General features: G+C 35.7%; 1 protein-coding gene across 1 annotated transcript in view; it reads left to right on the forward strand.

Annotated features, from left to right (window-relative positions):
- Nucleotides 1-1034: 1034 nt before the first annotated feature.
- LOC137625994 (synaptogenesis protein syg-2-like) overlaps nucleotides 1035-15862 on the forward strand; it is an 89174-nt gene continuing 74346 nt past the window's right edge. Inside the window, exons 1-2 of the mRNA XM_068357079.1 lie at nucleotides 1035-1213; nucleotides 1594-1751. Of these exons, the coding sequence (XP_068213180.1) occupies nucleotides 1060-1213; nucleotides 1594-1751 (312 nt within the window). The 5' untranslated portion in view covers nucleotides 1035-1059. The remainder of the gene's footprint in view (nucleotides 1214-1593; nucleotides 1752-15862) is intronic.

A 15862-nucleotide genomic window follows, 5' to 3' on the forward strand; every position in this document is an offset into this window, starting at 1 on the left:
TGAGAGAATGGAAAATGGCTGTCTGCTGAAGAAGGTGATGAATGCAAGAGTTGATGGGAGAAGTACAAGAGGAAGGCCAAGGTTTGGGTGGATGGATGGAGTGAAGGAAGCTCTGGGTGATAGGAGGATAGATGTGAGAGAGGCAAGAGAGCGTGCTAGAAATAGGAATGAATGGCGAGCGATTGTGACGCAGTTCCGGTAGGCCCTGCTGCTTCCTCCGATGCCTTAGATGACCGCGGAGGTAGCAGCAGTAGTGGATTCAGCATTATGAAGCTTCATCTGTGGTGGATAATGTGGGAGGGTGGGCTGTGGCACCCTAGCAGTACCAGCTGAACTCGGTTGAGTCCCTTGTTAGGCTGGAGGAACGTAGAGAGTAGAGGTCCCCTTTTTGTTTTTGTTTCATTTGTTGGTGTCGGCTACCCCCCAAAGTTGGGGGAGGTGCCTTGGTATATATATATTATATATATATATATATATATATATATATATATATATATATATATATATATATATATGACACTAAAGGAAACGTGAAAAGATTTAATTAGCGTAAGTGCTTTCGTATTATTGGTTACATTAACTTCGTTATTTTGCTTATTTAAAATGGTAATTGTTTTCCACCTGATCAAGATGATATTCAAAATTATATAGGATGATATGTGGCTTTTATATTCATGTAAAGTATACATTACTGAACCCTTTCTCCTATAATTTCCAACATTATGTGACATTTCGAATATTTTATGCCTAATAACGACTACAACAAAGAAACTTTTATTTAAGAGAACCTTATTTTAGTCTTATTGATACATTTATAGAGAGAGAGAGATTTAGAGAAAATAAATACTTATCAGAGGAAACCTCGTCTGGTCAAACTTTCATTTCATGTATTTATAGCTCAACATTGCCTGACAAATATACTGTATACCATCTCCTTTTGCGCAAGATAAGGGCAATCAGTGTTTACTATAAGCCAAAATAATTAACAAACAGTGCTATATTCATTACCTCACTTTTTTTTCTAAATCAGTCATAAAGTATTTTTTTTTCTCATCAGGGATGAGTGTGATCGAAGCCTCGCTGTCAGTTACAGCCGAGAGGGAACTCCAAGGTGGCTCCTTGACCTGCTATGCCCGCGCTCCCACCCACCCTAATGCTTCCGAAGAGGCAACTATTCTCCCTCGAAGTGCCTCCGTTTCCCTCAACATCACATGTAAGTTTTAACACCGGGAGTTTTATGTATTTCTTTTATCGTTATATTTCGAAGTAGTGTGTTGATACTTAACAGGTGTTACTCCCCTTTCTTTATATTTTACTTCCTTTTAGAATAGGATCTCATGAATGAATGTATCACATGTCAGAAGCTGGAATATTTCCCAATGCTTAACTAACCACAAAAATTAAGTATCCTTTTAATATTTCTGATTCGGTGACATGAGGAAGCTATTGTATCAAAGTTTCAGGCAGGTCAAGAAGTTCAGAGGTCATAGGGGCTATTTCTATCTGAAATCCTTTATATCAGGTAAAATCAATCAAAAGAATTTAAGTATGAAAGGCGTTTGCAATTCATGATGTTTTTCTTTCCCACATGAGTGTCCCCAGTAGAGGTTCGGATCCTGGAACCAGAAGCGGTGGTGGCGACTTCGGGGTCGACTATCACCATTGTCTGTCACGCCCTTGGGTCTCATCCTCCGGCAGATCTCTCCTGGTGGAGGGGCACCAGGTCTTTGGAGCCACACGTCACTCACGCCGTAAGACTCCCGAGGAGTTTTCAACCTTTCTGAGCTAATGTTACCTCTATTACTGTATATAACCTTTATCAGAACTTAGACGCAACATACTTTTTTTACTGATTTTTTTTTTATTTCTCATCAGAAGTTTTATGGTAATCTAGACATTTATCATTATCATCATCATCATCATCATCATCAGTATTATTATTATTATTATTATTATTATTATTATTATTAGTAATAGTAGTAGTAGTTGTAGTATAATTATTATTATTATTATTATTATTATTATTATTATTATTATTATTATTATAATAATAATGATAGTTATAATAATAATAATTATAAGTATTATTATTATTATTATTATTATTATTATTATTATTATTATTATTATCATTATTATTATTATTGTTGTTGTTGTTGTTGTAAAAATAAACACCGGACCGAAAGTAAAAGAAGGATAAGTATAGGATGAAGAGCTTCCTGTACATGAAATGAGAATAGGAAAAGTGAAATTTTCTCCAATGTATTGCACATGTTTATACACAGTCATTCAATATAATGATTTTGGTTCTTTATCATATCATTCGCTCTTCCCAGTACAGTTGATAGACAATTCTGTGTTTTCATGCTAACTAAACTTTATCATGTTTTAATTGTGGTAACGTGACGTTCATACTCGCAAGTCTCTGTATAAAAGCCCGATGGTTGTTTAATAAAGTTTAGTTACATTCACCTCCCCTCTCAGTTATCACCTAACTGCTCGCCCGGACATAGGTGATCAGCAGGGTGTCCGCTCCCTTTCACTTTCCCCCTCACTGAAGTGCCCCACTGTTTGATGATGCTGCCTATTGAACTTAACTCTTCGGCACACGTCACCTACATGAGATTACTGCCCTTCGCCACTGGAGAAGCATTTACCTGGTTTCAGTATGCCGAAGTCCAGTCTTGCAACAAGGGTGTGACTTAGTCAAGCACCAAAGCAGATTACGTTTACGCAATTATCCCCAACGACACTTTCCAAAAATCTCTGATTGGTATTGCGAGCAGGGAGAGACTCCAATAACGTAAGATGACCTCAAACTATACTTCCTGAAGCAGTACTCGCCATCGGCAGCTGCCCGCATAGCCAAACTTTTTCAGCCTCCTCAGCAACTTGACAAAACAAAACACTATCACTCCCCTGCAACCTGCCGCAGATGGCTCTACTCGTGAGGTGAGCCTATATCATGCCTTTTGGGTATGATGCTTATCCAGACCAGTAAGCGCTGCCATACCCAGCGTCAATATCTTGCCCATGAAGGACCTGATGACCAAATTTTATGCCCTTAAGGACAGTCACTTCTAACTAAAAGGGCAATCAATGAATATCAAACAAAACTGATGTATATGCGGTGGGACACTGATGGCCATCCAATGACGTGCTGGAGCAGCCCCACAGCCACCCACCACCTTCCACTCCCTTACTCTCCAACCAACAACCACTGGAGCCACTTACTGACGCCCATAGGGTGCAGTTATGCTGCTACCCCTCCAAATTCAGGGGTTGCTGCAATGAACTGTGTGAATGGTTATCAGTGCCTAAAAAGGTATAAGTAGGCCATCGCTTGTAACGGTGGTCTCCCCTGTTACTCTTTTTTTTTTTTTTTTTTTTTTTTTTTTCTTTTTTCATGTGATGCAAATACAGGCCTGCAACTTTTGGCAGAAACGGGTTCTTCCAATCTCTTCTGCCAATGCTATACTCCAGGACATGACGTAGTGTGTCTGCTTCTGCTGACGTCCCCCTTGTATAGTCGGTGTGAAAACTGATCCAACAAACTGCAAACTTAATTGTACGTAGTTCATTAGAAACTCTAATGGGGTGGCCACTTAGTATTATATTTACTCAAAAGAATCCAAAATAGTAAACATCCAAAACAGTAAACATATAGAATCTTCAATAAATATGGAAACCTAAACTTACCGTAATTTGGTTTACATATTACCAGGTTCTTTAACAGATTTTCAAGGATTCTTTTCTGTTCCTATCATTCAATGAATCGAGAAATTGCGTTGTGTTTAAATCATTATTTGACCAGGAATAAAAATATTCATATTTATTACTAACCTTAACTATTCATTGTAAAATTTCCTATCCGGCAACCCGAAGTATAGTCCTATTTTACAAATGTTCGTCATTAACGATATCTAACGTGCATGCATGCCCTTCAATATCACTAACATAACAAAACACTTATAAAACCTTGACTTAGCTTTAATCCATGATGGCTAGAACTCTCTTGGTGGTGTGTTAATTCTCCCCCTCCCTTTGAGATACCGCAGGGTAACGAAGACCCTATTCGTAATACTGGTAAGTCGGTACTAACTAGTTCTGCGCTACATTACTCAAAGACGACTGAGGATCTACGCAGGCACGACCCACATTCGTCAAAACAAACTTTAACAACTCGTTAACGATTGCTTAGAGTCAAACAACTATTTAATATATTTTACCTTTCAAAAAACTTTGACAAAAAGAAATATTATATTATTACAAATAATTCAATACAACAATTATAATTTTCTACGCATCTCACATTGCATAATGTTCATAATATTTCCCTTACAAACTAAAAGATAAATGACTGTTTACTGGTCTCTACAAATACACTTTCGTGATTTCATCGTAAGTCACGATACACTCCCAGCAAACAGAAACAATATTTACAGTTATAATTGTCCCGCTTGAATGAGGGCTCTTCTGGTCTCAGTAGCCGCCTGTGCTGTTTTCCTGCTCTGTCGGGTACTCTTGTTATCAGTTTTCTCAGGTATGACAACATCAGTCTCTTGCCATAATTCCAAATGATATAGCTTGACAACAGGTCGCATTACTTGACCTTGTGGGGTTTTTAAAGTTACCACGCGCAAGACATCATCCGGTTCCACGTGTAATTTGACAATTTGACCGATCTTCCAACGACTTCTCGGTCCTTCATCGTGTATCAACACAACATCTCCCATTTTGGGCCAAGATTCGTGTCTGACTCCTACCCGATGAGTTTCTCTGAGAGAAGTCAAATAATCTCTCTCCCACCTTTTCCACGGGTCATCACATTTATTTGTGATGAACAAAAATCGCTTTCCAACATCCTTATTTTCGTCATACAGAGGGTCCTTAGTTTCATATTTCCAATCTATGACTTCCCTAGTGAAAGATCTCAATCTACGTTCTAAAATCAAATGATTGGGCGTCAGAATATCCAACTGGTCTAGATCTCCCGAAGTATAACTTAAGGGTCTGTCATTAATAATTGCTTCAAGTTCAGTCACAACACAGGAAAGTTCACTAAACCTGAGAAAGGCCTGACCTATTACTTTCTTTAGACATGTTTTCAGAAGACCAATCAATCTTTCCCATATAGCTCCAAACCAAGGTGCTCTGGCTGGTATGAACTTCCATTTACATTCGATAGCATTCAGGTGTTCTTGCACTAAGGAACTTTCTGCCATGTTTTTCAAATAAACTGAAGTCGATACAAAGGTAGTAGCATTGTCACTTAGCATTAAAGAAGGAAATCCCCGACGGCCACAAAACTTTCAGAACACCATAAGAAACATATCGCAGGACAGATCTTCTACTAATTCGATATGGATTCCTCTAGTAACTGGACAAGTAAACAACACAATATAGGCTTTTTCAGGATTTTGCTGTTTCTCCTTGGTTAACAACGCTCCTGTATAATCTACCCCCGTAACGCTAAAGGGTTGTTTTCTCTGCACCCGAAATTCTGGCAATGGTGGAGCAATATTTACACGGTAGGGTCTCCCTTGTGTTTTCTTCCAGATTATACAATGATGAATTACACTTTTGGATAATTGGCGAAGCTGTGGGACCCAATATTCCTGTCTCACACTTGCCACGGTTGCATTTACTCTCATATGAGCTTGTAAACAGTGATGCTCCCTTACTATCAATTTCGTGAGAAAACAACTTTTCGACAGTAAGATTGGGAATTTTAATTCCACCGCCTGTGCGACATGTTCCAATCATCCTCTGCATCTTATAATTCCTTCTTCCAAGAAGAGATTCAATTGTACTAATAAGGTCAATTTTGAAACTTTACCCCCTTTTTCCAAAGCTTTATATTCTTCCGGAAAGTATTCCTTTTGTAAGAGGATAATCATTTTATTTTTAGCTTGTTGAAGTTCTTCCAGCGTTAAATTTCCAATTTTTCTACAGCCAGTTGATTTGCAATTGTAAATAAATCGCCTAATCCAAGCTACAGTTTTACAAAATTTGTCCACTCTACTAAATCTTTCCCAGTTTAGCAGATGGGTTTTTTCACTGTTCCCTATAAGATGGACTTGAATAACTTCATCCTGTGCTTGTGCTTCTTTCACCCATGTCCTGTCAATAGGATAGGTGTGGTTTTCTGATTTTAACCAGGGAGGTCCCTCCCACCAAAAGGAGTTATTTCTTAATTCTTCTGTCCTTTTTCCTCTAGTAATCCAGTCGCTATGGTTTTCTGAAGATGGGACGTAAAAAAAGATGATCCCCGTAATTATAGAGTTAATTTCCAATACTCTACTTTTCACAAATACTGGCAAATTATTCTTTGTCACTAACCATCCCAGGGCAACTTTACTATCAGACCAAATTATTATTTTCTCAAATTTATTTCCTTCAAAAGTTTCAACTATAAATTCACACAATCTTGCACCTAACAACAAAGCCAATAATTATAATTTAGGTACAGTCAACTCTTTAATGGGTGCTACTCTACCCTTTGCCATAATCAGAGACGAAGTTTTACCACTTGCTCGATAGGCCACACAACCATAAGCTGTTATGCTAGCATCACAGAAAATGTGGAGATAATCCGTTTTCTCCAGATTAGTGCCTCTGGAGAAGGAAATACTGAGACTTTTTCCTAAGTCTTTGGACAACTCATTCCACTGTTCTAATAAAGGAACTGAAAGTAGATCATCCCATTTCAACTGCTGTTTCCACAAATCCTGTAAGAATATTCTAGCTCGTATCGTAATAGGGATAAGCATTCCTAAAGGATCATAAATTTGGGCAATTGTTCTTAGAATTTCACGTTTTGTTTGACCGGTCTTAAGATGATTAGGTGTTATTGTTAGTTCATCATTAGAGATGTTCCAATTTAGGCCTAAGATTTTATAGGTTTGTTTCTCTTCTGATTTTATGCGATAAGCATCCGCAACAGTATTCAAAAGATCACTATTACTAGTCCATTCCTTTTAATACAAGTGCGCCTGTGCAAATATTTTGTTTCTCCAAAAAAATAAGTTTATTAATTCATCTTCACTGTTGGAGGTAAATTGAAGATTGTCCACGTATAACCCCCTTTTCATCATATCCACCATCTCAGTACAATTCTTATCTTTTCTTACAGCTGCCAGATGAGATTTAATAGTGGCATTCAACAGAAACGGAGAACACGTAGCACCAAATAATACCACCCTAAACCTATATATGATTAATTCGTTATTTAGATCCGTTGGGTCTTGCAACCATAAAAATCGTGTGTAATTGCGGTCTTCTTCTCTAAATAGCACCATAAGAAACGCTTTTTCTATATCACTAACACAGGCGTAGTTGTTAGTTCTGAGCTGCAATAAGACTTTGAGCAAATCTGTCGTAATATGTAGTCCAGTCCACAGACAGTCGTTAAGGCTCAATCCATTTTTACCTTGTCTCCAGGAACAGTCAAAAACTATTCTGATTGGAGTGGTGGCACTATCTTTCTGTACACTATGATGTGCTAGATAATGACAATTTTCAACTGCATTGTTTTTATCTACCCTTTCAATGAACCCCCTATCCTCCTGATCCTTCAGGATTTTCTGATAGTGGTTCAGGTAGGCTTCATCCCTCTGAAATTTTGCACACTGTTGCTTAACCTGGCCCAACGCCATGCCAAAATTGGATGGAAGCTTTGACTTATTAGACTTCCATGGTAAAGCCACAACATATATTGGTGTGATACTTTTATTAACACACATTCGGGTTCCCATCAAATGTCATCTACAATGTGTTGTATATTAGACTTGGTATGTTACATCTTCAAGTAAGTCTAGGTAAGTTAACTTTAAAATAGTTTATTACTATAAAAACAGTTATTAACATCTCCATCACAGGAGTATATATGGTTTGGTCGGATGACCATTCCGTATGACATCTAAGTAAGAACTGGCTAAAATATCGATATCACAGATATCGTATAGTCAGTTATTTCAGCATTTAAACACAAAATGTAAACTAAATGTTATTATAGGAAGACACCTGCATCCGGTGGCGACACAACTCTTTCTCACTATTCGTATTTGTGTTTATTCTTCATGACTAAGGCATTTCTCACACTCGCTCCTCTTCAGTATTGACCTCTTAGGTCATGTATTTAAACATGTAATTTTACCTATATTACATTAGCTCGGTCAGCTACCTTCAATTTTTGAAAATTTTACAATACGTATATATATATATATATATATATATATATATATATATATATATATATATATATATATATATATATATATATATATATATATATATATATATATATATATATATATATATATATATATATATATATATATATATATATATATATATATATATATATATATATATATATATATATATATATATATATATATATATATATATATATATATATATATATATATATATATATATATATATATATTGTATATATATATATATATATATATATATATATATATATATATATATATATATTGTATATATATATATATATATATATATATATATATATATATATATATATATATATATATATATATATATATATATATATTTTAACTTTAGCCATAAGCAAATGATTAAGGATGAATGTTCAAATAGACAAATTAAAAAAAATGCATACTTATCAGACATTGTCAAAACAAAGAAAAAAATGCATGATAAATACAGATCATATATATGGTACATTGCTAGCAAACGATTATATGGTACCAACAAAAAGAAATACTGATATACATATGATTTGGAAACATGTTAAAGAATAGATGTTACCTTTGTCAAAAACATAGATTATTATAATACGGTAACTAATAAAAATTATTTGTTACCTTGATAAAGATATAATTTTTAGTGCACAAACACGAATTCCTGGTACGTACACGTACCACGGTTTCGTACATATATATATATATATATATATATATATATATATATATATATATATATATATATATATATATATATATATATATATATATATATATATATATATATATATATATATATATATATATATATATATATATATATATATATATGGCTTATATATTTTATTAGTTGCCCATAGACTCTTTATTTTAACATTTAGGGCTTATATATTTTATTAGGTGCCCAAAAAATGATTTATTTTTTAAATGTTTTTTTTTTCTAAATGTTTTTAAAATGCAAATGTTCTATAGTCTCTTCAACTACATGTTACTAGCGTACTAACTGCTTTTCGTACACAACAGTTTTCCAAGACAATTTTACTCCTTTGAGCGAATGAAGGGGCCAGTTTCAAACGGCTTTAAATTGAATTAAACAAGGAGTTTTGTCTGGACATGACAAAACGTTCTGTTTGAGCTCCAATTTATTCTTCCTTAACCTACGCCAAACAAGGATGTTAACGGCGATAAATATCATCACCGTAACGCTGATTGCTGCTAGTAACACGTAGAAACGACGTTCTGCATAAGTCGGTGTCGGGTGGTCCATCTTGGTTAATTTCATCAACCGCTTAGCCACACGTGCATTGTATGATAGAGGTAAAGATCGAATTGTAGTCGACCACGTGAAGTTCGCGAAGTAGGCCCGTTCTCTGATGATAGTCTTGATTCCACGGACCATGTAATTCGGGGACGTACCGATACAACCATCTGCTGCAACAAAGATTTGGGAATAGGACGTGGATCCGTCTGGGCATGATACATTGAAGCCGGCCCTGTCGTATCGTATCCACGAGCCGTTGTTGAGTCTGCAATTGAACTTATTATCGTCAAAGGGATAAAGCTTTTTCAGACAATTTTCATGTGTATGGGAGAGAGCACCGTCTGGCACTATACCTAACTCGCATGAATCCATTGAGTTTTTATGGAATTCAAAGGAGTCAGCTGTAAATATTTTTTTATTCATTGCGTCTGAACAGTGAGTTAATTGATTTAAGTCTTTAATGACCGTATATGTTTTCTTGTCTGGGGAAATCAATACGTGTCCTGTCAAACTGGATATTACTGGATTTGAGTGATTCGTCATGAAAGTCGGAAATGGTGATATCCTGTAAGATTGCCAGGCATCGAAAGAATCAAAGGGAATTGTAATCCTAATCCTGTGATTTTCAACGCTTACTGTTATTAGGATGTAATAAAATTCTAACCTACGTGCGTCTAACAAAGGAACATAACCTAATTTCTCCGGTCCGTTCTCCACAATTAACGTTAAGTCTCTTATCAGCAACATGACAGTATACCTTTAGTCACTAACGTGATAGCTTCCACATAGTCTTTTGATTTCTCAATGAAATGTGCAATTCTATTATGTATATGATCTATTTTTGAATCATAATACGTTAACGTTGCCAACAAATCTTGTACTACCATAATCTGACTGATATTACTAGAATGTTCATTCACCAAACTCATAATTTGATTGATTGAAGCTAACTGATTCCTTAGTTCTGACATAATCAATTCATTTTCATGAGTCAAAAACTCAATTTTCTTATTTTGATTACTAATCTTAAGATGATTGGAAATCCCTAGGCCTAAACTTGCAATAGAACCAAAGATGTTTAGTGCAGCAAAAATAAACGGGTTACATTTCTCAAGATTATCGTGTCTTACTGTCCACATCAAAAGGTCACGAACCAAAGATTCTGCCTCGTAAGTCTTATTTTGCAAGTCATCGGATAGCATCTCTGCAACTTTTAGTGTTGATGCAAGCGAACTCTGTATTAAAAGGAAAGTGTCTTCTATGCATTTCATTTAATGAAACAGCAAACCTTGAAATGGCGCTCTTTAAGCTAGTGACGTCATTCTCAGAGAAAAAAATTTTTTGCATACATACTTCAACAATTATGTTACATGATGTAATAAAACGTCTTCTTGTCTTTCTACTATAGTGCCATATTTCAAATCTATACTTTTAGTTTTAGAGCTCATCACACACGAGAAAAATGTCTGAGCAAACAAAATCACTCCTAACAACAAATACTTCATCTTGGAAACCTGTAACGAGAAAAATATATGTAATTACTCCTGTATTAAGAAGAAAAAGCTTTTAACATATAAGGTTCACAAAAATATAAAAAATAAAAATCTTTCCCTAGTTTTTCCCCTCTTATTTTAATTTCTTATGTGAGCCAATGGTACAATTCTTTCAACAGTGGGCTGGGATACGTTTTGAACTCTAAATGTGTTGGCCGTTAATGTTTCCAAAATGCTAAATGGGCCTTCAAACTTAGGTGTTAGTTTATAATTGAGTCCTTTACGTACATTTACCTGTATGTATACATTATCACCCACGGTATATGTTTTAGTTGGCTTCGCTATTTTATCATGATTCCTTTTCATCATGATTTGTGATTCTTCTAAATTCTTTCGAAGGATATCAAAACGGCTTTTGCTTGCATTTATACATTCTTTTAAAGGATTTGATAAATTAGTTGTAGGCGTTAATACATGGAAAGGCGTTCTAACTGGGGTACCATACAATGCCTTGTGCGGTGACATTTTAATTGATATATGATATGAATGATTCAGAGTACTCAGTACCGCAGGTATTGCAATATCCCAGTTGGGGTCTGATCCCCCTAGTGTTACTCTTAATATATTTAAAACCTTCCTATTCGCTCTTTCCACTAGCCCATTCGACTCTGGGTGATAGATCATAGTATTGATTTTCTTCATGCTAAGGAATTCACACAATGAGGTAAGAAAGTGATTATTAAATTCTCCACCCGAGGCTGAGACTATCCTGTGTGGAATTCCATGTTTACAAATGTAACACTCGTAAAACTTCCTAGCGCATCAATCGCAGTTTTAGTTTTAAGCGCTATTAGTTTTGTATATCGAGTCAAAGCATCTACAATTACTAAAAGGTGCTTATTTCCTCTGTCTGACTCGTGAAATCCTGTTAATAAATCTAAACGTATCCTTTCAAAGGGTTGATTGGGCACGGGATAAGCCCATACGCTAACAGGTGTCTTCGTGTGCCCTTTGTTTTCCTGACAAGTGTGACAATTAGCTATGTGTTTTTTTATATCTGTAAGCATCGTATGCCAATAAAACAATGATTTGGCTTTTTGTGACATTAATGAGAACCCCGGGTGTCCATGCAATGGGTTTGCATGCAACCAATTTAGGACAGTGGATATAAGTGAGATTGGTACCACTACCTGGTCGTTAGTCACATGTGGTGTATTGCCGGTTTTCCTTGTCACGGATCTACACAGAATATTGTCTTTGATTATATAATTCTGCTGCGTATACTTTATATATTCCTTTTCCTTACGATTGCCTTCCAAAGCATTTATAATTTTTTCTAATATCTGATCTTTTCTTTGTTCTTTCTGTAATAATTCAGTGCTCCAGCACAGATCTTCTTATTCAGATATCATTTTAATAATAGGCATGGATGTTGATATATCTATTAATTCAGATAAAGGCTCCGTACAAGATAACACGGGGTTGCGTTATGATGCATCAGCAATGATATTTGCTTTCCCTGGTAAATACCCGATTCTCGCGCCAAAGTCTTGAATGATCAAATGACATCGAGTTCGTTTGGGGCTGTGGCTGAAGCATTTAAAGAAGTCGGTTAGTGGTTTATGATCAGTAAGAACCTTAACGGGATAACCGTATATTATGAACTTAAATGCACTAGTGAATTAACAATAGCTAGCCCTTCCTTGTCTATTACTGCATACTTACTTTCGGAAGTTCTCAATTTTCGAGAATAAAAAAGTATCGGGAAAAATTGTTTTTCATATTGCTGAAGCAATACCCCACTTACTCCTAAGTCTGAGGCGTCTGTTGCAATGAAGAATTCCTTACCGAAGTCAGGAAATTTTAAGATAGGAGAACTACACAGTTCATCTTTCAAGGTATTAAACGCCTGTTGATGCTGCTCAGACCATATGAAATCTACGCCCTTCTTCGTAAGATCGGGTAGGGGAGCGCTATTATTGAATAATTGCATATAAAACGCCTGTAATATCCACTACATCCCAGAAATTGCTGTATTCCCTTAAGATTAGTAGGTATCGGAAAGTTACGGATAGCCAACACCTTATCATGGACTACTTTAAGACCTTGGCTTGACACCGTACCCAAATAGACTAATTCTGTTTTGAAAAATTCACACTTACTAATCTTTACCCTTAAGTTATGTTGTCTTAGTCTCTGCAGCACTAGTTCTAATTTACGTAGATGTTCTTCTAAGGTATTGGAAAAGATTACAAGGTCGTCCATATAGGCATACAATACATCCCCTAGCAAGTCTCCAAACACTATGTTAATCATTCTTGTAAATGTTATGGGAGCACAACGTAAACCAAAAGGCATCCATAAAAATTCATAATGTCCCCTGGCTGTGCTGAAGGCTGTGTATGGGATACTATTTTCTTCTAATGGTATCTGGTGAAAGCCTTTAAGTAAGTCCAAACTGGTAAAATATTTATTCTGACCTAACAAAGATAAAATATCCTCAGTACATGGCACTGGGAATCGATCAGAGATCGTCTCCTCATTTAGGCGACGGAAATCTACGCAGATACGCCAAGTTCGATCTTTTTTCGGTACAACTATTAATGGAAAATTATAAGGGCTGTTCGATTTCCTAATGACTCCTTCTTCTAGCATTTTACCTACTTCATCATTTATTTCATTCTGGAATTTCATAGGGAGAGTGTACGAGGGTACATAGATAATTTTTTGCTTGTCCTTTAACCTTATTTGATGCTTGATCACATCTGTTTTTCATAAGGATCCATCCATAGTGGAAAAAACATCATGATACTCAGTTAAAAGTCGAAAAAATTTCTGCTGAATTTCTTCTTCTTGAATGTCTTTATTGATTTTATTTTTAATAGATTGCAAAAGGGATTCATCCGCAACTGATTGAGCGTGATTGATTTCAGCAACGGTAAGAATACGATGTTTATAAACTTCTACATCCAAGATATGTTGATTTTTGTGAATTACTAAAGTGGTATTTGAATGATTACAGACTTCAATATTACATTGTTGATGTGAGCCTACTGTATAAATGGCTTGTGTGACGGATAATCCGTTAGTTTTCAAAGTGTTGGAAAGGATTAATATTTCTGATCCCGGTAACATTTTCTTTATTTGCACTATTAAATTCGAAGTTACGTTCGGCTCGATAGATTGCTTGCAAGATGATATTACGAGTTAAGGAGAATTCTGTTGGGTCGCGTATATTATTTCTTTATTAGCGAGACAGGTTACTGGTTCTTCAACGTACGTCACTGTTTTATTTGTCGTCTCCTTTTTATCCAAAACTGATTTTAAGGTATTAGAAGACTTATAGAATTTTCCTTTGATATACACGCCGTGCTTGGCAGGGGCTAAGATAATGTTTTGATTGCCCATAGATGGGTAACCTATAATTACAGCTGGATACATATCAATGTTTTGTACAGCAACAAATGTATCGGCAAACGTGCGCTTACTGGCCTTGAACTGAACATGAGTTACGCCTATTACATTAAATTCATTATTTCCTATACCCGAGAGCCTTACTCTGGACTTTTCTATAGGGAAGTTCGAAAACAACAAATAATGTGTCCTCAAATCCATGATATTACGTGGACTACCAGAGTCAAAAAATAATGTAAAGGATCGGTGTTCTAAATTTACAGCATATAATGTTGGTCGTGACTCATTTTGGCTAAAATATCGATATCACAGATATCGTATAGTCAGTTATTTCAGCATTTAAACACATAATGTAAACTAAACATTAATATAGGAAGACACCTGCATCCGGTGGCGACACAACTCTTTCTCACGATTCGTATTTGTGTTTATTCTTCATAAAAATGTTACATTGCTGAGGTTTGGCATTAGCATCCTGGTTATGACATGACTATGGCATTTCCCACACTCGCTCCTCTTTCATCTTGACCTCTTAGGTCATGTATTTAAACATGTGATTTTACCTATATTACACATATTGCTTCTCCATTTCAGAATATACAATGGTACTTTCAAAGTCTTCTAGAACCTTTCGATCATGTTCTTTCAATTCATTGCAATCAATACCCACTTTATCTAAATTCCACAAAATATCCAAATCATTCTTTATATCACTATCAAATTTATGAGTAGCTTCAATTACTTCCTCGTTAGTAGCTAGCTTTAACACAGTTACCTGGGTTTCCTGCACTGGAGGGGCATTACAGGACCCTTTCACAACATATCCAAATATGGTAGGTAACAATATCAGTTTCCCAGCTTTTCTGAATCCGGGGTGTAATATGTTATAGACATTTCCAACGCCTACCAACATATCAATGGGTGCTTGTTTGTCCACAGGCAGATCGAAATCCTTGTCCGCTAGACAAATTTTGGTTTTACACAACGTTTTCAAATTTCGTTTAACGTTGAATTTCTTAGCATACTCTGGTAACTAATCTACCACAATACAATCCATAATAATCCATCTACTCTTATAAGGTATGGAAACACTAACCGTCTCATACTCGTTCACAGGTTTGCTTGTCAAATAACCCCTTAAGGCAATTTTTTCCGTGCCTTTAGATCTATACTGTACGTCCTTAAGTGCTGACCTTCTGATAAAGGTTCGTTCTGCACAAGTGTCCAATAATCCACGAAGGCGTACCAAATGTCTTCCTTTACCTTTTAACACAATTGTGGCTGTTGGTAAAATTGACCTCTGCTTACATTTCTGGCCCTGATCACTTACGGAAATTGTTCCAACTTGCAGACCATTATTATTATGTTTATTTGCTGATTTAATTGTTGATTTACTTGGTTCGCTGGTTTGTTGTTTATCACATAATACACGATGATGTTTTAATCTGCATCCGTTT

Source organism: Palaemon carinicauda, chromosome 33, assembly GCF_036898095.1.
Source record: "Palaemon carinicauda isolate YSFRI2023 chromosome 33, ASM3689809v2, whole genome shotgun sequence".
Taxonomy (NCBI): Eukaryota; Metazoa; Arthropoda; class Malacostraca; order Decapoda; family Palaemonidae; genus Palaemon; species Palaemon carinicauda.